General features: G+C 37.6%; 1 protein-coding gene across 1 annotated transcript in view; it reads left to right on the forward strand.

The window, feature by feature from the left end:
- The window catches only part of LOC121072380 (titin-like), a 246198-nt gene that overhangs the window by 173982 nt on the left and 48805 nt on the right, over positions 1–23411 (forward strand). Inside the window, exons 174-214 of the mRNA XM_040561912.1 lie at positions 192–491; positions 613–921; positions 1013–1203; positions 1689–2118; positions 2625–2933; positions 3337–3485; positions 3574–3606; positions 3705–3834; positions 3937–4236; positions 4324–4641; positions 4734–5030; positions 5139–5438; positions 6116–6430; positions 6527–6675; positions 7565–7715; positions 7814–8095; positions 8186–8488; positions 8612–8914; positions 9035–9316; positions 9767–10066; positions 10163–10465; positions 10592–10900; positions 10981–11262; positions 11505–11804; positions 11950–12243; positions 12358–15324; positions 15432–15752; positions 15865–16149; positions 16375–16674; positions 16974–17276; positions 18325–18600; positions 18713–19012; positions 19103–19405; positions 19634–19933; positions 20053–20340; positions 20433–20729; positions 20819–21121; positions 21215–21520; positions 22309–22596; positions 22708–22998; positions 23095–23382. Of these exons, the coding sequence (XP_040417846.1) occupies positions 192–491; positions 613–921; positions 1013–1203; positions 1689–2118; positions 2625–2933; positions 3337–3485; positions 3574–3606; positions 3705–3834; positions 3937–4236; positions 4324–4641; positions 4734–5030; positions 5139–5438; positions 6116–6430; positions 6527–6675; positions 7565–7715; positions 7814–8095; positions 8186–8488; positions 8612–8914; positions 9035–9316; positions 9767–10066; positions 10163–10465; positions 10592–10900; positions 10981–11262; positions 11505–11804; positions 11950–12243; positions 12358–15324; positions 15432–15752; positions 15865–16149; positions 16375–16674; positions 16974–17276; positions 18325–18600; positions 18713–19012; positions 19103–19405; positions 19634–19933; positions 20053–20340; positions 20433–20729; positions 20819–21121; positions 21215–21520; positions 22309–22596; positions 22708–22998; positions 23095–23382 (14055 nt within the window). The remainder of the gene's footprint in view (positions 1–191; positions 492–612; positions 922–1012; positions 1204–1688; positions 2119–2624; positions 2934–3336; positions 3486–3573; positions 3607–3704; positions 3835–3936; positions 4237–4323; positions 4642–4733; positions 5031–5138; positions 5439–6115; positions 6431–6526; positions 6676–7564; positions 7716–7813; positions 8096–8185; positions 8489–8611; positions 8915–9034; positions 9317–9766; positions 10067–10162; positions 10466–10591; positions 10901–10980; positions 11263–11504; positions 11805–11949; positions 12244–12357; positions 15325–15431; positions 15753–15864; positions 16150–16374; positions 16675–16973; positions 17277–18324; positions 18601–18712; positions 19013–19102; positions 19406–19633; positions 19934–20052; positions 20341–20432; positions 20730–20818; positions 21122–21214; positions 21521–22308; positions 22597–22707; positions 22999–23094; positions 23383–23411) is intronic.

The raw sequence follows: 23411 nt of genomic DNA on the forward strand, positions 1-23411 counted from the left end.
GAGGCGCTGCTTGTTGCCTTTTTATTCGTATACATTAGAAACTTTCTAGTATCCATAACCATACTCAGATATTTTGCATATGAAAGATGCAGCTTTAAAAAGCCAGAGCTATTGTAGCTACTGTATTGATATAATTTAAAATTATTTAATATTGTCAATGTTTTTTCCTTATGATTTATCTGTGTTAATAGGTCCTCCAACAGCACCTGAGAGGTTCATGTACACAGAGAGGACAAAGTCAACCATTACACTTGATTGGAAGCCTCCACGTAGCGACGGTGGTAGTCCTATCTTGGGATACATTGTTGAGAAGAGGAGACATGATTCAAAAGACTATGAAAGAGTTAACACAAGGCTCTGTCCTACCACATCACTTCTTGTTGAAAAACTCGATGAGCTCCATATGTATGAGTTCCGTGTCAAAGCTGTTAATGCCATTGGAGAGAGTGAACCATCGTTGCCTCTCAATGTAGTTATACAGGATGATGAAGGTATACCTGCTTTAAAGGGATCCATACAAATATCTCCAAAAACTGCAATACATTTTCTGTTTCATCTCAATCTTCACTGTCTCTTTGTCTATGTGTGTGTGTGTGTGTTTGTGCTTTTCAGTGCCTCCAACTGTAACATTACGCTTGGCTGTGAGAGGAGATACTATCAAAGTGAAGGCAGGAGAACCAGTTAATATTCCTGCTGATGTGACAGGACTGCCAATGCCAAAGATTGAATGGGACAAGAATGAAGTTTTAATTGACCAAACATCCAGTGCACTTAAGATAACCAAGGAAGAAGTATCTAGAAGTGAGGCAAAAACTGAACTTATCCTGCCTGCAGCAGTGAGAGATGATAAAGGCACTTACACCGTGCGAGCTTCCAATCGTCTTGGTACTGCATTTCGCAATGTGCATGTTGAAGTGTATGGTAAGGATGTGACATTTAAATAAAATGACAGCTAATAAAATGTTTTTATCTTTTTCTTAATGTAATTCTGTGTTCTTTTGCTTTCATGCAGATCGTCCTTCTCCACCAAGAAACCTTGCCGTTTCTGATATTAAAGCAGAATCATGTTATTTAACATGGGATGCACCTCTCGATAATGGTGGTAGTGAAATTACCCATTACGTTATTGAGAAACGTGATGCTAGTAGAAAGAAATCTGAGTGGGAAGAAGTCTCCAAAAGTGCTGTTGAGAGAAGATTTGGGGTAATTTATAAAATATTTTTATTATATGCTTCAGTTTGCTTAAAAAAATGGCAATAATTCACACTAAATGAAAACTGCTACTTGCATAGATACCTATGCTAGTGTTTCATTTAGAGTCCATAATTACTGGATGCGTGTTGCCCATCTATGTGTATGTATTTTCCTCATGTGACAAAACAAAATAAGTTGTTCCTTTTTGCTGTTTAATCTCAGCTGAGTTTGGATGACATCTTCTTTTCCATTTTTCAGTCTTATTTGCAGCTTTACCAAATGCAAAGAGAAACCCGGTGACATTTTTATTTATATTTGGTCCTATGAACACGAAATAAAAATATAGCCAGGGCATGGCATGCGGCTATGTAGCTACATATGTAAAAGTATATAAATAATGTTCCAAGATATAATTTAAAGCCAAAACCCCTAAATAACTGCAAATAAACTTATTCTGAAAATAGACGCATGTTGACTGAAATCTTATTTTTCAGGTGTGGAATCTTGCAACAAATGAAAAGTATCAATTTAGAGTCCGGGCTGTAAACAAATATGGAATAAGTGATGAATGCCTCTCAGAAAAAGTTGTTATTAAGGATCCCTATGGCCTTCCTGGACCTCCTGGAAAGCCAAAAATTTTAGATCGCACTAGATCATCAATGCTGGTGACATGGGAGCCTCCTTTGAACAACGGTGGCAGCCCAATAACTGGTTATTGGCTGGAAAAGAGAGAGGTGGGAGGTGTTTACTGGTCACGTGTTAACAGGGCTCCAGTAACAAAACCATCAGTAAAAGGTCTAGAGTACAACGTGCTTCGTTTGGCTGAAGGTGTGGAATACCAGTTCAGAGTTATGGCCGAAAATCTTGCTGGAATTGGCCCTCCCAGTGAACCATCAGATCCTGCTTTAGCAGCAGATCCTATATGTAAGTCTATAATTTGTATGCCTACTTTTAAGGACTGTATCACACTAGAACCACAGTGTGCTAAATGTTGAATTTAGTGCAGTTAATCAAATGCATTGTTTTCCTTAAACCAAAAAGATGTTGTTGATGCAAAATAGTTGCCTATTTTGCTGTTTTTCACTGTTTTTAAGATAATTAGCTAATTTTACTTTCTGACATGTCCTTTATGTACATTAAACTGTGATTATATCTGTGCAAATGTTGCCAAATATACCTGAGTTCAGAATCAGATTTTTATATAATTATTTTCCTTTGTTGTTAGAGTTCAACATTTGTGCCTTTTACCTTAAATATTCCTCAATAATATATGTAACATATGTAATTACTATGCATGTTCTAGAATTATGCATTCTATGTATGACTGGAAAAAAAAAAAAGTGCTTGCATTCTCCTAGAAACTATTCAGGAATACATAGGTAGACACTAACTCTCAGGTAACTTTTGCTTGCTTGCTCTTGTTTTACAAGTTGTGCCTGGTCCACCATCTTGCCCCGAGGTCAAAGACAAAACCAAATCATCTGTGGCTTTAGCATGGAAGCCTCCACAGAAGGATGGTGGCAGCCCAATAAAAGGATATATTGTTGAAATGCAAGATGAAGGAAGTACTGATTGGAAAAAGGTGAACGAAGGAGACAAACTCTTTCCCACTTGTGAATGTGTTATACCCAATTTGAAAGAGCTCAGAAAATACCGGTTTAGGGTGAAAGCTGTAAATGCTGCTGGAGAATCAGAACCAAGTCCTGCAACATCTGAAATACCTGTCCAAGATATTCTCGGTAAGTGTTTTGGGAATTATTTTAGATATTTATATCAAAATGCCACCTACTGCTGAGAATGGTTGAGCAGGAAGACAATCAAGCAGAGTCAAAAGCAATCAAGTAATTATGCAAGAGTGCAATACAAGACTGACATTTTGGAAAGTGTCATGATGGTCCTTACGAGGGTATGATACATTACAACACAGATGAGCACTGAAAGCTATGTTACAGAAATACTTCGTATTTTATGAAGAAATTACTACCCCAAAAAAATGCTTTGTTTATATACTTCCCAGCTTTTTGCACACTCAGCTTTTTCACATAAACATGCATTCTGCACGTGTGACTAGGAGTTTAGACTAGTGCTGAGAGAAATTTACTCAGTAGCTCTGAAAATTTATATACTAAAATATTTTTGCAGAGGAGCCAGAAATCTTCCTTGATATTGGAGCACAGGATTTTCTCTCTTGTCGTGCTGGCACAACAATTAAAATCCCAGCTGTTATCAAGGGTCGTCCGGTTCCAAAATCATTTTGGGAGTTTGAAGGAAAAGCAAAGACAACAGCAAAGGTTAGGAAAAGAAAAAACTTTCTTTTTCATCTATTGCTAGACATGTTAGTATATCGCCTTCATATTTACTTTTTCCCTTTATTTATAGGAGGGAGGTCATAATGTACCTGAAGAAGCTCAGGTAAAGCAAATATTTTTTTAACTTCAGTATTGCAACATCTTTCAAATGTAAATATTTAAAGTTGGTCTATAACTTCTTTTTCTTTCCATGATGCACAGGTGGAAGCAACTGATACACGTTCAGTGATTATCATTCCTGAGTGCAACAGAAGTCATTCTGGACGATACAGTATTACAGCAAAAAACAAAGCGGGACAAAAAACTGTGCATATCAGAGTCAATGTGCTTGGTATGGTTTACACATACTGAAATGTTCAAATAGTAGGTTTTATTTTATTTTTTTTCTGTGTCGTTATGTGACATTGTTTCTATTGCGCTTTTACCTTAACAGATGTCCCAGGTCCACCCAAAGACCTAAAAGTAAGTGATATCACAAGAGGTAGTTGCAAACTTTCATGGAAGATGCCAGACGATGATGGTGGAGATAGAATCAGAGGATATGTCATAGAAAAAAGAACTATTGACGGGAAAGCCTGGACAAAAGTCAATGCAAACTGTGGAAGCACTTCCTTTGTTGTACCTGATCTCATAGCTGGCCAAGAATATTTCTTCCGGGTACGTGCAGAAAACCGTTTTGGTGTTGGCCCTCCTGCAGAAACTATTCAACGGACCACAGCCAGGGATCCAATTCGTAAGTTAAATCAAGGTCAATAGAATTCTTTGAAACCAAATGGTACTGTACGGTGTATTTATTCACATTTCTGTTTCCTTTGTGAAGATCCTCCTGATCCACCTATTAAATTAAAGATTGGCCTTGTAACCAAGAACACAGTGAGCTTGACATGGAAGCCACCAAAGAATGATGGTGGAGCTCCTGTTACTCATTATAATGTTGAATGTCTGCGCTGGGATCGTACTGGAGAAGTGAAAGAGACTTGGAAACAATGCAACAGACGTGATGTAGAGGAAACAAAGTTTACTGTTGAGGATCTTGTAGAAGGTGGAGAATATGAATTCAGAGTCAAGGCTGTAAATATAGCAGGTCCTAGTAGGCCGTCAGCCACTGTTGGCCCTCTCATTGTCAAAGACCAGACATGTAAGTAGTAGCTAATACCAGTAAATACAGATTCCACTCTACAATTATGCAGCATTTTTGTATGTTAATTTTTTTCCAACATTTCATCATAGGCCCACCATCTATTGAACTCAAAGAATTTATGGAGGTTGAAGAAGGAACAGATGTTAACATTGTGGCTAAGATAAAAGGTGTACCCTTCCCCACATTAAGGTGGCTAAAAGCTTCTCCAAAGAAACCAGATGACAAAACACCAGTGCTGTATGACCAACATGTCAACAAGATTGTTGGTGAAGATTCTTGCACTTTATTGATTCAACAATCTCGCAGAAGTGATACAGGCTTATATACTATAACAGCTGTAAATGATCTAGGAACTGCTTCAAAAGAGATGAGACTAAATGTTCTAGGTAGATATCAAGAACTCTTATATGTTACACAAATTGATAACATTCCTGTGACACTTTATTTGAATCACATTTGAAATTAATTCTTCTTTATAAAAATTTATCTTTTAGGTCGTCCTGGACCTCCAGTGGGACCTATTAAATTTGAATCCATTTTGGCTGACAAAATTACAATATCATGGCTTCCACCATTAGATGATGGTGGTTCTAAGATTACAAATTATGTTATTGAGAAAAAAGAAGCAAATAGGAGGACATGGGTACCAGTTACCAATGAGCCTAAGGAATGCTTATTCACTATTCCCAAGTTGATGGAAGGCCATGAATATGTGTTCCGCATTATGGCACAAAATAAATATGGTATTGGAGAACCTTTGGATAGTGAACCAGAAACAGCAAGAAACCTTTTCAGTAAGTAGGAATTTCAAATTATGTCAGTTGTCTTCATACACTGGTCTGTGTGCAGCATCTGCAAAATACTACTACTGCTTTTCTCTCTTCACTTATGTAAACTTTCTAGAGTAGATTAAAGAGGTCTATCATTAGTATTTGGTTCTTAAAAGCATGTGTAATATTGGAAAAACACTTTTTTTCCCCTTGCTATAAATTTAAATTATTTCCAGTTTTTTTAAGGTGTAAATATACAAATAAGGTTTTATCTTAAAGATTTAGGTCAGATTCTGTTGTATTTGAGATATTATTGATCTTATAGATCAAAATTTTTCTGCTTTGAGTATTGAAAGAGAAATTAAACCAAGTAGCTCTGATGTAAAAGGAATGTTAGACTGACGAGAGAAATCAATTTTTAAAACATTCAAGATTAGGCCAGACATTGAAATGAGGTACTGGTCAAGGAAGGCAAGGAAAACTCATTCTTCACTATTGTTATTAGAAAGAAAGATACTTTTTCACAGAAGTGTACATACATGAAAAGGGATAGGAAGATGAATAAAGGAAGGAGTCTTGTGCAGTTGGGTAACTACCTAATGCAATTACTATCATGTAACTGCACAGTTGTTTTGTACCTTAGATGTCTTCATTTTCCTGTAGCATTTTTTTCCAAGCTATGTGTAATTTTTTCCCCCCAGCTGTTCCTGGACCATGTGAGAAGCCAACAGTTAGCAGTATAACACGTGACTCCATGACTGTAAACTGGGAAGAACCAGAACATGATGGTGGCTCACCTATTACTGGTTACTGGTTGGAGCGCAAAGAAACTACTGGAAAGAGATGGACCAGGGTTAACCGTGATCCAATCAAACCTATGACACTGGGTGTTTCATACAAAGTTACAGGTCTCATTGAAGGCTCTGAGTATCAATTCCGTGTATCAGCTATTAATGCAGCTGGTGTTGGTCCACCAAGCATGCCATCTGATCCAGCAATTGCTAGAGATCCTATTGGTAAAGTTTTTAGGTTCCTATTTTTGTATTTGAAAATAATAAAATGAGAACATATAGTATACTGTTATGCTGCAACTGTGTAATGATATCTTTCAGCCCCACCTGGCCCTCCTATCCCAAAAGTTACTGATTGGACAAAATCTTCTGTAGACTTGGAATGGACACCACCATTAAAGGATGGTGGCTCTAGGATCACTGGCTACATTGTTGAGTATAAAGAGGAAGGAAAGGAAGAATGGGAAAGGGTAGGTGAAAAATATTACAGAATCTGAATTTCTTCTCTCAGTGTGTTTATCAAATGAAATCCCTCCAGAAAATACATTTTCACAAATTTTCATTATGCAAGTTATTTTCTAAAACTTCATATTTTTGCACCATAATTATTTTCATATGTTTAAAATATAAGACCAAATTTAAAAGTCAGTAAGTGCCATTGTAGTTTCCTAATCTTAGATTTTAATTCTGTATTTAAAGATGTGACAAAATAGGTAGGTATCTGTGATGGTTTTTTTAAATTCCATGATTAAATATTTGGCAAAGGTATGTAATCTTTGATAGAAACAAACCAAAAACAAAACAAAACAAAAAAAGAAGAAAAAAATAAGCTATCACTGGATTAATCTGTGCCAAATTATTTATAACTACTATGTCCCAACATTTTCCTTCTGTTTTCAGCAATGCATTTCTGACAACTTAAGTGATGCATACCTTGGCCAGTTTTTTGTATCTCCATAGACACTGGGCTGCATTTAAAGTAATACCTAAATTTCCTGCATTGTTTCCTTGCAAACAGGCTTCATATTGGGGTTTATAAAAGAACAAAGAATTCCCTTTTTCCACCGTAGTCACTTATATAAAATTATTTGATAAATAATTCTTCTGAGACTACAGACTATTGTAATTTCTGTAACCTTCTTGGTTGTTAAAAGTACCAAAAATGTCAGTCTTCAGAACAATAGTTTGTATGTCCTGTATTTCTTTGCAGTTTCTGAAGACTAACATATGAGCTAGATCACTGTATGCTTAATACTGTCTTGTGCTTATAAATGCAAAAAAAAAATGTCATCTGCTTCAAACATCACAAAGAATTTGATGGTACCTTGATGGTGGCTGATTTTATAATATTTCTTCCAGGTAAAAGATAAAGAAGTTAGAGGAACCAAGTTTGTTGTGGCAGGATTAAAAGAAGGATGTTTTTACAAATTTAGAGTTAGGGCAGTGAATGCTGCTGGCATCGGAGAGCCTGGAGAAGTTACAGACATTATTGAAATGAAGGACAGAATTGGTATTACATTTACATTTTTATCATTTACATTTACATTTTTAGTTACATTTTCTCAAAATGAGAATAAAAAACACTGATTTTTTTCTTGCCTCCCACAGTGGCTCCGGATATTAATTTGGATGCTAGTGTCAGAGACAGAATTGTTGTTCATGCTGGAGGAGTAATTCGGATTATAGCATATGTCTCAGGAAAACCAGCCCCAACAGTGACTTGGAGCAGAGATGACCAAGCTTTACCTGAAGAAGCTAAAATTGAAGAAACAGCTATTAGTTCTTCTTTAGTCATCAAGAATTGCAAAAGGAGCCACCAGGGTGTATACACTCTTCTGGCTAAAAATGCAGGTGGTGAGCGGAAGAAGACCATTATTGTTGATGTGCTAGGTAAAGAGCAATTCCACTTCTTGTGAACAAGTTAAATTTCATAACATTCAGTATGTACACTTAAATACTCCATTTCTTCTTTGCTTTCAGATGTGCCAGGCCCTGTTGGCATGCCATTCCTTACTGAGAACCTAACCAATGATTCTTGTAAATTGACATGGTTTACTCCAGAAGATGATGGCGGTTCTCCTATTACCAATTATATAATTGAAAAACGTGAATCTGACCATAGAGCTTGGACTCCAGTAAGCTATACAGTTACAAGACAGAATGCTACTGTTCAGGGGCTGACTGAAGGGAAAGCCTACTTTTTCCGAATTGCAGCTGAGAATATAATTGGCATGGGTCCATTCACAGAGACAACAAAAGAGATCGTCATTAGAGATCCAATAAGTAAGTACATTTGACGGTTTAGATTATTGTCATATGAGACGAATTTGCAGAAAAATTTACCATATTTACCATATTTTTTACAAAAATTTACCATATTTACCATATTTTTATATTTGTTCACAGCTGTTCCTGACCGTCCAGAAGACCTGGAGGTAAAAGCAGTTACCAAGAACTCTGTTACATTAACTTGGAACCCTCCAAAATATAATGGAGGATCGGATATCACCATGTATGTTCTAGAGAGTCGTCTCATTGGAAAAGAGAAATTCCACAAAGTTACAAAAGAGAAAATGCTTGACAGGAAATATACTATAGAAGGCTTGAAAGAGGGTGACACCTATGAATATCGTGTGAGTGCTTGCAATATTGTGGGGCAAGGCAAGCCATCATTTTGCACAAAACCAATCACATGCAAAGATGAAATTGGTATGTATATTTCCATAATTTTTTTTGAAAACAGTCATCACGTTTACTGATTTCATATTTTTTTCTTATTAATATTGTTGACATTTGTGGACATTGTAGTTTTTTAATTTCATTTTTCAGCTCCGCCATCACTTGACCTTGACTTTAGAGACAAGCTTATTGTTCGGGTTGGTGAAGCATTCAGCCTGACTGGACGTTACTCAGGAAAGCCTACACCAAAAGTTACTTGGCTAAAGGATGATACTGTTGTGAAAGAAGATGACCGTACAAAGATCAAGACAACTCCTACAACTCTTTGTTTGGGGATACTAAAATCTGTCCGTGAAGACTCAGGCAAATATTGTATTACTGTAGAGAACAGCACAGGATCAAGAAAAGGGTTTTGTCAAGTTAATGTTGTTGGTAGGTTTTCCTGATAAATAGTATTGTCTTTGATGTTTTATAGTGATTAGAATTCATTGAATTTGTAAAATGTTAATGCATCCTTTATTACAATATTTTGATGTATTGCAATTGTATTTTACTGAAATACTATTTACTGATTTTGATTCATAGTTAACTCTGACTTAGTTTATTCAATATGAATAAGTTAATATTTTTACATGCACTTAAATAGTGTCAGTAGAAAATGTCAGTCATCAAATACCTTATACACATTGAGGAATAAGATCCAGTGAGTCAAACAAGTTTTAAAGAAAAATAGTCTTGAGGTTTTGACTCCTTATTAAGAATATGATCCCAGGTTTCTGTTTTCATATTATATTTACTATATTGACACTATTTTAATCTACATCATTATCTGAAGTTCTTATAAAAGCATAAGTATGATTTATTTATTTTTTTCTTAAACAGATCGCCCATCACCTCCAGTGGGCCCAGTTATATTTGATGAAGTTCATAAAGATCATATGGTAGTTTCCTGGAAACCTCCACTAGATGATGGAGGTAGTGAAATTACAAATTACATTGTTGAGAAGAAGGATGCACACAGGGATCTGTGGATGCCAGTTACATCTGCCACAGTTAAGACAACATGCAAAATTCCTAAGCTGCTTGAAGGAAGAGAATATCAAATTCGAATTTATGCTGAAAATCTATACGGCATAAGTGATCCTCTCATCTCTGATGAGATGAAAGCCAAAGACCGTTTCAGTATGTCACTCATTTGCTACCTTATTTTGATACTTTAATCTTTAACCTGTTTGTTGTGCTCATGAATTCTTGTTTGTTTGGTTGTTTTTTTTCTAGATGTTCCTGATGCACCTGAGCAACCAATCATTAAGGACGTTACAAAAGACTCTGCAGTGGTGGTTTGGAACAAACCATATGATGGAGGCAAGCCAATAACAAACTATATTGTAGAAAAGAAGGAAACAATGGCAACTAGATGGGTCAGAGTTACCAAAGACCCAATTTTCCCCAGTACTCAGTTCAAAGTACCTGACCTCCTTGAAGGCTGTCAATATGAATTCCGTGTTTCAGCAGAAAATGAAATTGGCATTGGTGATCCTAGTCCACCGTCAAAGCCAATTTTTGCTAGAGATCCAATTGGTAAAGTATTAAATTTTATTTCTCATTGAATTTTTAATGCATTCTTGATTTTAGTTAGAAATCTGTATTAACGGTTTTCTTTTTTCCTTTTTTTTTTTTTTTTTTTTTTGGTTCATTTTTTAACAGTAAAACCAAGTCCACCTGTTAATCCAGAAGCAGTAGATAAAACTAAGAATACAGTTGATTTATCTTGGCAACCACCACGCCATGATGGTAACGGCAAGATAATTGGCTATCTTGTTGAATATCAGAAAGTTGGAGACGAAGAATGGAAAAAGGCCAATCTTACAGCAGATTCATGTCCCGAAACAAAATATAAAGTCACGGGACTTACTGAAGGTTTGACCTATAAATTCAGGGTCAAGGCAGTCAATGCAGCAGGTGAATCTGAACCAGCCTATGTTCCTGATCCAATAGAAGTAAAGGACAGACTTGGTGAGTATAATAAAATCACATAAGTTTACTTAAGATTTTTTTTTCTCTCATTTTATAAAAAAATACCATTTTGATTCCAGAACCTCCCGAGCTGATACTGGATGCTAATATGGCCCGAGAACAGCATGTAAAAGCTGGAGATACCCTGAGACTTAGTGCTGTTATTAAAGGTGTTCCATTCCCAAAAGTTTCTTGGAAGAAAGAAGATCACGAGGTCTCACCGAAAGCTGATATTGAGATTACAGGAGTTGGCAGTAAACTTGAAATTCGTAACACTGTCCATGAAGATGGTGGAATTTACTCCCTGACAGTTGAGAATCCAGCTGGTTCAAAGACCGTTTCAGTAAAAGTTGTTGTCTTAGGTAATATTTTTGATGTTCCTTTTGTACTGCCTGGTTTTACTCTTTAATTAGAGATTAAGAAAGGAATGTCAGGAAAATATCAGTAAATTAAGATATAAGAAATTACAAAATACTCAGTAGGGAGAAAAACTGAAGCTTATAGGAAATACTTTTTCTCTTGAGGTTTGCTAGTTGTTTGTTGTTGATTTTTTTTAATGCTTTGATTATCAAATAGATAACAGATTTGTTTTTGGCAATATTAGATAAGCCTGGTCCACCTAGAAATCTGCAAATCAGTGAAGTTAGAAGTGATTCTTGCTACCTCACTTGGAAGGAACCAGAAGATGATGGTGGTTCTGTCATTACCAACTATGTGGTGGAAAGGAAAGATGTAGCTTCTGCACAGTGGGTACCCGTCTCATCATCCTCCAAAAAACGTAGTCACATGGCTAAATATCTGATGGAAGGCACTCAGTATCTCTTCCGAGTTGCTGCTGAGAATCAGTTTGGTAGAGGACCATATGTGGAAACGATCAAGCCAATTAAAGCTATAGATCCACTGCGTAAGTGTTATTCATCTGTATTATTTGTTTGTTCAAATTGCTTTAGGTAATTTTTGAATGATTTTGTTGGTACTAATGTGAACGTGGTATGCTGCTACTATATATCGGCCATCTAGTAACTGGTTTGGGTTTTGTATTTTAAAAGATCCTCCAGGGCCACCAAAGAATCTACATCATGTAGATGTTGACAAGACTGAAGTTTCCCTTGTTTGGAATCGACCAGATCGTGATGGTGGTGCTGAGATAACTGGATATTTGGTGGAATATCAAGAAGATGGTGCAGATGAGTGGACAAAGTTCCAGACAGTCCCCATGCTAGACTGTGTTGTTACAGGCTTACAAAAAGGAAAAATATACAAATTCCGTGTGAAGGCTCAGAATATTATTGGCCTTAGCCTTCCAGATACAACTATACCAATAGAATGTCAAGAAAAACTAGGTAATTTTTAGTTTTTCATGTTGTTTCACTGATTCTTTCTCACCTTTAAGTATTCTCTCTGAAAAGCATAACGTAATTTCTGTGTTTGTTTTTTTTTTTTTTTTCTAATTTCAGTACCACCATCCGTGGAACTAGATGTGAAGTTAATTGAAGGTCTTGTTGTTAAAGCTGGTACCACAGTGAGACTTCCTGCAATTATGAGAGGTGTGCCAGTTCCAACTGCAAAATGGGTTACTGATGGCATTGAAATTAAAACAGAAGGCAGACATAAGATTGAGACTGATAATTATTCAACTGTGCTTACCATCAAAGACTGTGTAAGAAAAGATACAGGAGAATATCTACTCACAGTATCTAATTCAGCTGGCAGCAAAACTGTTGCTCTACATCTTACAGTGTTGGATGTCCCTGGCCCACCAACAGGTCCTATTAATATTCTTGAAGTAACACCAGATCATATGGTTATTTCTTGGCGCCCTCCTAAAGATGATGGTGGGAGTCCTATAATAAACTATATTGTTGAGAAGCGTCAATCAAAGAAAGAAACTTGGGGAGTGGTTAGCTCTGGAACAAGTCACACAAAAATTAAGATTCCACGACTACAGAAAGGCTGTGAATATATTTTCCGTGTTCGGGCAGAAAATAAGATAGGCATTGGTGCACCTCTTGATTCAGAACCAACAGTTGCTAAACATATGTTTGATCCACCATCCCCACCTGGTAAACCAACAGTTTATGATATTACAGAAAATGCTGCAACAGTGTCTTGGACCCTACCAAAGTCTGATGGTGGAACTCCAATAACTGGTTACATACTCGAACGTCGGGAAGCATCTGGTAAATGGGTGCGTGTCAATAAGGCTCCAATACTTGATATGAAATACAGAGTCACTGGTCTCTTTGAAGGCAACACATATGAATTCAGAGTTTTTGCAGAAAACATGGTGGGCTTAAGCAAACCATCCCCAAGCTCTGATCCAGTAAAAGCATCACGTCCTATCACTCCTCCTGGACCACCCATTAATCCAAAATTAAAAGACAAAACCAAAGAAACAGCTGATCTTGTGTGGACAAAGCCCCTCAAAGATGGTGGCAGCCCAATTCTGGGATACATTGTGGAATGTCAGAAAACTGGAACTACGCAGTGGAATAGGATTAACAAAGATGAACTCATTCGACAATGTGCCTTTAGAGTACCTGGGTTAATAGAAGGAAATGAATATAAATTCCGAATAAAAGCTGTCAATATTGTGGGAGAGGGAGAACCACGAGAACTGGCAGAAACTGTACTTGCAAAGGATATTCTTTCTCCTCCAGAAGTAAACCTAGATGTGACCTGTCGAGACTTAATTACTGTCCGAGTAGGTCAAACAATCCGTATTACTGGTAAAGTAAAAGGCAGGCCAGATCCTGAAATAACATGGTCTAAGGATGGAAAAGTACTGGTCCAAGAAAAACGTGTTGAAATAGTCCATGATCTACCTAATGTTGAACTGCAAGTGAAAGAAGCCAAAAGATCTGATCATGGCAAATATATAATAGCAGCTAAGAACAGCTGTGGACATGCTCAAGCTTTTGCCATTGTTAATGTACTTGACAGACCTGGACCATGTCAGAACCTGAAAATAAGCTATGTTACAAAAGATTCTTGCATGATTGCCTGGGAAAGTCCAGTGGATAATGGTGGCTCAGAAATTACAAATTATATAGTAGAGTACCGTCAACCAAACCAGAGGGGATGGTCAATTGTGTCTTCTGATATCACTAAACGGTTAGTGAAGGCAAATCTTATAGAGAACCGTGAATATTTCTTCAGAGTTTGTGCAGAAAACAAAATAGGTCCAGGTCCTTGCATTGAGACTAAAACTCCCATCCTTGCCATAAATCCTATTGACAAGCCTGGAGAGCCAGAAAATCTTCACATTGCAGAGAAAGGAAAAACATTTGTATATCTGAAATGGAGAAGGCCTGATTATGACGGTGGAAGCCCTAACTTAAGTTATCATGTGGAGAGAAAACTGAAAGATTCAGATGAATGGGAAAGAGTTCACAAAGGCAGCATTAAGGAAACACACTACATGGTAGATAAATGTGTTGAAAATAAGATCTACCAATTCAGAGTTCAAACCAAGAATGAGGCAGGTGAAAGTGACTGGGTAAAAACCGCTGAAGTCACTGTGAAGGAAGATCTGCAGAAACCAGTGTTAGACTTGAAGTTAAGTGGGGTGTTAACTGTGAAAGCAGGTGATCCAATTAGAATTGAGGCTGGAGTCAGAGGAAAACCACATCCTGAAGTTGTATGGACAAAAGACAAAGATGCTACAGATCTTACCAGATCTCCAAGAATCAGTATTGAAACAACTTCTGACACATCTAAGTTTGTTCTCACACAATCCAGGCGCAGTGATGGTGGGAAGTATGTGATTACTGCAACTAACACAGCTGGTAGCTTTGTGGCATATGCTACTGTTATTGTTTTGGATAAACCAGGTCCTGTAAGAAACTTGAAAGTCACTGACATTTCGAGTGATAGATGTACTGTTACCTGGGAACCTCCAGAGGATGATGGCGGTTGTGAAATACAAAACTACATCCTAGAAAAATGTGAAAGCAAGCGTATGGTTTGGTCTACATACTCTTCCTCTGTCCTAACAAACTATGCAAATGTGACACGTCTCATTGAAGGTAATGAATATATATTCAGAGTTCGTGCAGAGAATAAGATGGGCACTGGTCCGCCAACAGAAACACAGCCAATTATTGCAAAAACTAAATACGATAGACCTGGACGCCCTGACCCTCCGGAGGTCACAAGAGTTAATAAAGAAGAGATGACTGTAGTTTGGAATCCACCAGAATATGATGGTGGCAAGTCAATTACAGGATACATTTTAGAGAAGAAAGAGAAACGATCATTAAGATGGGTTCCTGTTACTAAGACTGCAATCCCTGAGAGACGAAAGAAGGTTACTAATCTCATCCCTGGTCATGAATATCAGTTCCGCGTCAGTGCTGAAAATGAGGTTGGACTTGGAGAACCAAGCTTACCATCAAGACCAGTAGTAGCAAAAGACCCAATAGGTATCGTACTACTGTATACTACTGTTGTTTGTTTGTTTGTTTTTAATGTTAACAGATTGTTAAATTGCATAACTATATTCTTATCTGTAACTTCTATTGTCTTTCAGAACCGCCTGGTCCTCCCACAAACTTGAGGGTGGTTGATAGCACAAAGAGTTCCATAACCCTTGGCTGGGGAAAACCAGTGTATGATGGTGGTGCTCCAATTATTGGATATGTTGTGGAAATTAGACCAAAAGTGGAAGGTGCTGATCCTGAAGCAGGATGGAAACGATGCAATGTTGCTGCCCAAGTTATTCATACAGAATTCACAGCCACTAGCCTGGATGAGAACCAATTATATGAGTTCAGAGTTTCTGCCCAAAACCAGGTTGGCCTTGGCCGGCCAGCTGAACTGAAAGAAGCTGTGTCTCCCAAAGAAATACTTGGTGATTTTTCCCATCTTCTTCATGAGTACTTGCACATAAAGTTTATTTGCTCTGTTTTTCCTTTTTTCATGTACTAAACTTTGCATTTTATTTCTGTGAATTTGTCTTTCAGAACCTCCTGAGATTGAATTGGATGCAAGCATGAGAAAGTTGGTCACAGTCAGGGCAGGTTGCCCTATTAGACTTTTTGCTATTATTAGGGGTCGCCCAGCACCAAAAGTCACCTGGCGGAGAATGGGTGTTGATAACGTTATCAGAAAAGGACAAGTTGATCTAGTTGACACTATGGCCTTCTGTGTCATCCCTAATTCAACACGTGATGACTCAGGCAAATATTCATTGACACTTGTTAATGCAGCTGGGGAAAAGGCTGTGTTTGTGAACGTCAGAGTTCTGGGTGAGTAACTGAAAGAACTACATGTAGACATTGTTTTAACTTTTTACATTGTTTTAATTATATTGTATGTTCTACACAAAAATCTTTATTCCCCCTAATGCTATAATTTTTGAGTACAAATGTATCAACTAATGCTACCTCCCCCTGTCTAAGAGCCTATTAACCCCCTTTAATTTTAATTTATTAAAGAAGAAAAGACTAACATAAATTGAAATTCCTTTATAGATACTCCTGGACCTGTGTCGGACTTCAAGGCTTCAGATGTCACCAAGATGTCATGCCATCTTTCATGGGCACCTCCAGAGAATGATGGTGGTAGCCCAGTGACTCATTACATCCTGCAGAAACGTGAGGCTGACAGGAAGACCTGGGGAACAGTCACTGCAGAACTAAAGAAAACTAGTTTCCAAATTGCTAATCTTGTACCTGGAAATGAATATTTCTTTAGAGTAACAGCAGTAAATGAATATGGGTCAGGTGTTCCAAGTGACATACCAAAACCAGTCTTAGCAACAGATCCCCTATGTAAGTATGCCTTTATGCACATTTTATCATTTTCTCAAATTTAAGTAAGATTTTGCATTTATGAAAGCAGTTGTTTCTAAACAGGGCAATGCTACTATCTACTTAGCAACAAGCATAAATATTTGTGTCAGTTACTTTCAAATAACACAATCTGTGAATATAGTACCTTTGCAATCATTCAAATTTTTCCTCTTTTCTGTATTGTCCTTATTGACTTAGCATAGATAGTATCCAGTATTTCAGAAATTCTTGGTAATTCAGTGTTTAATGTTTCCTTTCCTTCTCCCCATCTGCAAAAGGTGAACCTGATCCACCAAGAAAACTTGAAGTTACTGAAATTACAAAGAACAGTGCCACTTTAGGCTGGCTGCCACCACTGCGTGATGGAGGCTCTAAAGTTGACGGGTACATTGTAAGCTACAAAGAAGATGACCAACCAGCAGATCGCTGGACAGAATATTCAATTGTCAAAGATCTCTCCATTGTTGTAGCTGGTCTGAAAGAAGGAAAGAAGTACAGGTTTAGAGTGGCAGCTCGAAATGCTGTAGGAGTAAGTTTGCCGAGAGAAACTGAAGGAGTATTTGAAATTAAGGAACAACTCAGTAAGTAATTAAATACTACCCATGTTGCAATACTCTCTTTAATAATGAAATGAACAACCATGCTTGTTCTTAGACTGAGAACCGGAAAGTCAAATACTTTATGAAGTCAGCTGAAGGATTACAGTTAACTGTACTGAATATTTTGACAGCTCAGAAAGGATGATGTGTGACCACTAATTGAGAATCGTTAAAGAATTTTGTGGGTGTGGTTTCAGTTTGAACCAGAAGATGAGAGAGAGGGAGAAATAATAAATACATCCAATTAACTAAAAATGAAAGAAAAAAACAGAACAGTAGTTTGGGAGATAAGTGGGCCCAGAAGTGGGCGTTGTTTTAAGACAATAGAAAATAAATTGCTTATATTGTAGAGTCAGTTGGGAATGTAAAGCTAAACGTACCGAGGACAAACTGGGGAGACCCTGAGGTACAGGAAGATGCAGGAGTATGGGACAGATAAGAACAGCCTTCTTCATCCGTGACATGGAAATAGGTACAGGAGCAAGAGACTGAAACATAGCCAATGGCAGGAAGAAAAGTACACTAAGCATATAGCCAGGCATCTTTTGCTATAAATTGGGAAAATTTTGTGCAGAAGAAGTGGGAGAAGGGGCTCTAGTTGAAGAATAATTCAAAGGTAGTAAAAAGAGGCTGCAGAAATGGGTTTAATTCAGTGAGAATTCCAGTCTTTCTTTTCTCTTCCTTCATGTCTGTCTTGTAGAAAGTCAGCAGGAACCCATATGTCCAGTAGGTTAGCAATGACAAATTCCACATACACATGGGAATTATGTGTGCTGGAAGGTGATCCAAACTTTAAAATATTCTCTTATAATCTGGATGAGAATGTGAAAGTAAGACTGGAGTGGATATTGCACACTGCAGAATCTCTAATTGTTCATAAGTGGAACCTAAATTAAAAATTACCAAGTCATTCTTACTGGTGATTCCACTTAACGGAAAAGGAAGAGAACTTTTACATGAAAACATAAGAAAAAGTGAATTAATATGTCACAGAAGTTGAATTTATATGTCTCTGTGTATTTTTCTCCAGTCCCGCCTAAGATCCTGATGCCTGATCACGTTCATATTAAAGCTGGGAAGAAACTGAGAATTGAAGCACATGTATATGGGAAGCCTCAGCCAGTCTGCAAATGGCTGAAAGGAGATCAAGATGTAATTACATCCAGTCGCCTTGCTGTCCATAAAGCAGAAAAGTCTTCTGTTCTTATCATTAAGGATGTGACTAGAAAAGATTCTGATTTTTACACTCTTACTGCAGAAAATAGCTCTGGTACTGATAGTCAGAAAATCAGAGTGATAGTCATGGGTATGTTTCATTTAATTATTTTAAATCCAGCTTTATACAAAACTAGTTTTAGTGTATCCCAATGTTTGCCATTTTCCCTTATACCTATTTCTTAATGTATTTCTTTGTGTAGATAAGCCAGGTCCACCACAGCCCCCATTTGACATTTCTGAAATAGATGCTGATGCTTGCACTCTTGCATGGCATATACCTCTTGAAGATGGTGGCAGTAACATTACAAACTACATTGTTGAAAAATGTGATGTAAGCCGAGGAGATTGGGTAACAGCTTTAGCTTCTGTCACAAAGACAACCTGTAGAATTGGAAAACTGATTCCCGGAGAAGAGTACATGTTTCGTGTTCGTGCCGAAAATCGTTTTGGGATTTCTGAGCCACTTAATTCTGGCAAGATGATTGCAAGGTTCCCATTTGGTACGTCAGTTTTTAGTAGCAGCATTTCTCTTTTTAGTCCTCCTAATAAGAAGGCATGTGATTGATATCCAATTTTGTATTTCTTTATAGATGTTCCCAGTGAACCAAAGAATGCACGTATTACCAAGGTTAATAAGGACTGCATTTTTGTTGCCTGGGATAGACCAGATAGTGATGGAGGCAGTCCAATCACTGGTTATCTCATTGAGCGAAAAGAAAGGAACAGTTTACTGTGGGTGAAAGCTAATGACACAGCTGTTCGCTCCACAGAGTACCCTTGTGTAGGGCTCATCGAAGGTCTTGAGTATACTTTCAGAATTTATGCGCTGAACAGAGCTGGAGCAAGTAAACCTAGTAAACCAACTGAATTTGTCACAGCAAGAGCACCAGTCGGTAAGTCAAACGTATCAATGATTTGCAGCAGGCTGTTGTTTTTATGGTTATTTTCAGTATATCTGCAACTCTATAATCTTCAGTTTGCATTTACATTTATGTTTTTGTGTTTGCTGTGAGTGCACTGTGTGGTTGTACTGTAAACAGGATCCATCACAATTAAAGCCACTTTTTAATATGTTAACCCTTTTGGCAAAACAGACTATAACATGATCTTACTTGCCTTAGATCCCCCTGGAAAACCTGAAGTTATTGATGTCACTAAGAGTACTGTGTCACTGGCATGGACAAGACCAAAGCATGATGGTGGTAGCAAGCTTATTGGCTACTTTGTTGAAGCTTGCAAATTACCTGGTGATAAGTGGGTCCGGTGCAATACAACTCCACATCAAATACCCCTAGAAGAGTACACTGCTACTGATTTGGAAGAAAATGCTCAATATCAATTTAGAGCAATTGCTAAGACAGCAGTTAATATTAGCAGACCTTCAGAACCTTCTGATCCAGTGACCATTCGTCCAGAAAATGGTAAGAAATGCAAAAGCATTTAAGAACTCTGATGAGAGTCTCTCCATACTGAATTCATGTGAAGAATGAGGTGTTCACCTCATACTATATTGATTTACTCTTTTGCTTTTTCCCTTCAGTTCCTCCCAGAATAGAGTTGGATCTATCTATGCAATCACAGCTTACAGTAAAAGCTGGAACTAATGTGCGTCTGGAGGCAAATGTATATGGAAAGCCTATGCCAAGCATCACCTGGAAGAAAGAAGGAGAAGTTTTAAAGCCTTCAGAAGGTGTTAAGATCACTACTAAAAGAAATCTTGCTACTGTTGAACTGTTCAGTGTTAACAGGAAGCAGACAGGAGACTATACTATTACTGCTGAAAATGCAAGTGGATCAAAGTCAGCAACCATTAAGCTTAAAGTACTTGGTAAGCTAAACACTGTCTGTTAATAAATACATTTATGGTTAAATGATATAGCAAGAACTGTAGCTGTAATAATGGGATGTTAATTCTTCCAGATAAGCCTGGCCCTCCAGCCTCCGTAAAAATCAAACATATGTATGCAGATCGTGCAATGCTTTCTTGGGAGCCTCCCCTAGAAGATGGAGGTTCAGAAATTACTAACTACATTGTTGACAAACGTGAAACAAGCAGACCAAACTGGGCCCAAGTCAGTGCCAATGTACCCATTACAAGCTGCACAGTGGAGAAACTAATAGAAGGACATGAATACCAGTTCCGCATATGTGCTGAAAACAAATATGGTGTTGGAGACCCTATCTTGACTGAACCAGCAGTTGCTAAGAATCCATATGGTAAGTGTTTTGTAGGATAGTTTCATGAGTCACTGTTTTTTTATGTACACTTACACATATGAAAATAACTTTCAAATAAATCTTCACAGATGTACCTGGACCTTGTGATCCACCAGTTATCAGTAATGTAACAAAAGACTTTATGACTGTTAGCTGGAAGCCACCAGCTAGTGATGGCGGATCCCCAATAACTGGTTATATACTTGAGAAGCGTGAAACTAAAGCCCTTAACTGGACAAAGGTAAACAGAAAGCCTGTCATTGAAAGAACTGTTAAGGCTACAGGACTCCAAGAAGGAACAGAATATGAATTCCGGGTGATAGCATTGAATAAGGCTGGACCTGGCAAGCCTAGTGCACCATCCAAAGCCGTGTATGCTCGTGATCCTCAATGTAAGCTAAAAGTCTCAGACATTTTCTATGGTATTTCCAAATACTTTTGTATAGCATTCGGTATGAGTAACTTTCTGCTCTTTTAATTCTCAGATCCTCCTGGCCCACCTGCCTTCCCGAAGGTGGTTGATAGTACTCGTAATTCAATAAGCCTGTCATGGAGCAAACCAGCATATGATGGTGGAAGCCCTATTATTGGTTATCTAGTGGAAGCAAAAAGAGTTGACACAGACAACTGGGTCAGATGCAACCTACCTAAGAATTTACAGGCTACACGATTTGTGGTAACAGGGCTGATAGAAGATACAGAGTACCAGTTCCGCATTTATGCTGTCAATAAGATTGGATACAGTGATCCAAGTGATGTTCCTGATACACACACTGCCAAAGATATTTTAAGTATGTTCACTGAAAACATATTGTGATATTAACTTTTGTTTTAATTCATGGGATGGCTTCTAAATGAAGGGTTTGTCACAGATCACCAAAAAAAAAAAAAAAAAAGATTAATTTGGAATGTGTCATTTCTCAAATAAATGTAGTTTAAAAGTGGCTAATTTGGAAGAGAACGGGGCAGTTAGGAACTGAGAAGAATCTTCCCAGTGTCTGCATTTTTAATTTGTATCCCAGATACTCTTCCACCTCCTGTTTTGTTTTTTTCTGTCTGATCCTAAAATCAGACTTTCCATGCCTTTCTTCTCTTCTGAAAACTTTAGTCTTCTTCGTGTCTTCTAAATAGTTTGAAGCCAGACTATTATCCAAAAAATCCACTGACACACAATTTAATTATATGACACATATTCCTTAAGAGCCATGCTGGCTTCTGTATACATTTTGCTATCTGTAGAAAAGCATTGCTTCAGAGAATTGCCTCAGTTCAAGAAAAGCAGTGCAGTCTTTGAAACTCCTTTGGATTATAGAGGAAATGGGAGTCCTTTTCATATGATAAGCAATGTAAATGGTGGAAAAGACAGAAGAAAAGCAAGTGAAATCACTGGAAAAAAAAAAGCAGGTTTACAAATGAGCTTGAAATGGGAGTCAGGACATTAACTCATTGATATCATCATGACATAAGAACAAGCTAGTTAATCTAGTGAAATGCCTGTGAAGAGGTACTTCATGTCACAGACTCTTTAGTGATAGTCTTAAAGATAATGTTTTAATCACATCTTTTTTGTTAAACACAGTTCCTCCTGAAGGAGAACTTGATGCAGAACTAAGGAAAGTCCTTGTGTTGCGTGCTGGAGTCACAATGAGGCTTTACGTGCCAGTAAGAGGACGTCCACCTCCTAAGATTACGTGGTCTAAAGTGGGTGCAAACCTAAGAGATAGACAAGGATTAGACATCAAGTCAACTGACTTTGATACCTTCCTACGTTGTGAAAACGTAAACAAATATGATGCTGGAAAATACATTCTCAGTCTGGAGAACAGTTGTGGCAAAAAGGCATACACCATTGTTGTAAAAGTACTTGGTAAGTGTCAGTTTTCCCCAGTATAATATATTTGTTCACTTTTTAACTGAATTTTTTTTTGTACTTTTGTTTACTAAATCAAATTGTGGTGGGGGGATTGTGTTCTTCCAGATACTCCAGGCCCTCCTGTTAACCTTATTGTAAAAGAAGCATCTAAGGATTCTGCCTTCATTACATGGGAACCTCCACTAATAGATGGTGGCAGTCCAATCACAAATTACGTCATTGAAAAACGTGATGCAGAGAGAAAATCATGGTCCACAGTAACAACAGAATGTCCAAAGACAAGCTGCAGGATAACTAACTTAGAAGAAGGCAAATCCTACTTCTTCAGGGTTTTTGCTGAAAATGAATATGGTATCGGTGACCCCTGTGAAACTCGTGATGCTGTTAAAGCCTCTGGTAAGAAAAATGAATCAATTTCTCCTATTTTGGTATTCAAATCATTTTTATTTTTAGTTTGAAAGGACACTTACTATGCTTTTCTTCCTCTTCTAGAAACGCCTGGGCCAGTTGTGGATCTAAAGGCTTCAGCTGTAACAAAATCATCCTGCAATTTAGTATGGAAAAAACCTGTCAGTGATGGTGGAAGCCGTATTTTTGCATATGTTGTGGAGGTTCTCATTGGTGAAGATAAATGGCAAGAAGTCATGCGAGCAAAGAACCTCCATTTTTCAATGAGAGATCTAAAAGAAGGACAAGAATACACTTTCAGAGTAAGAGCCCAAAATGATGCTGGATATGGAACTCCAACAGAGATCACAATTGTGGCAAGAGATGATGTTGGTAAGAAACAACTTCGGATAATTAATTCT

Source organism: Cygnus olor, chromosome 6 (assembly GCF_009769625.2).
Source record: "Cygnus olor isolate bCygOlo1 chromosome 6, bCygOlo1.pri.v2, whole genome shotgun sequence".
Taxonomy (NCBI): Eukaryota; Metazoa; Chordata; class Aves; order Anseriformes; family Anatidae; genus Cygnus; species Cygnus olor.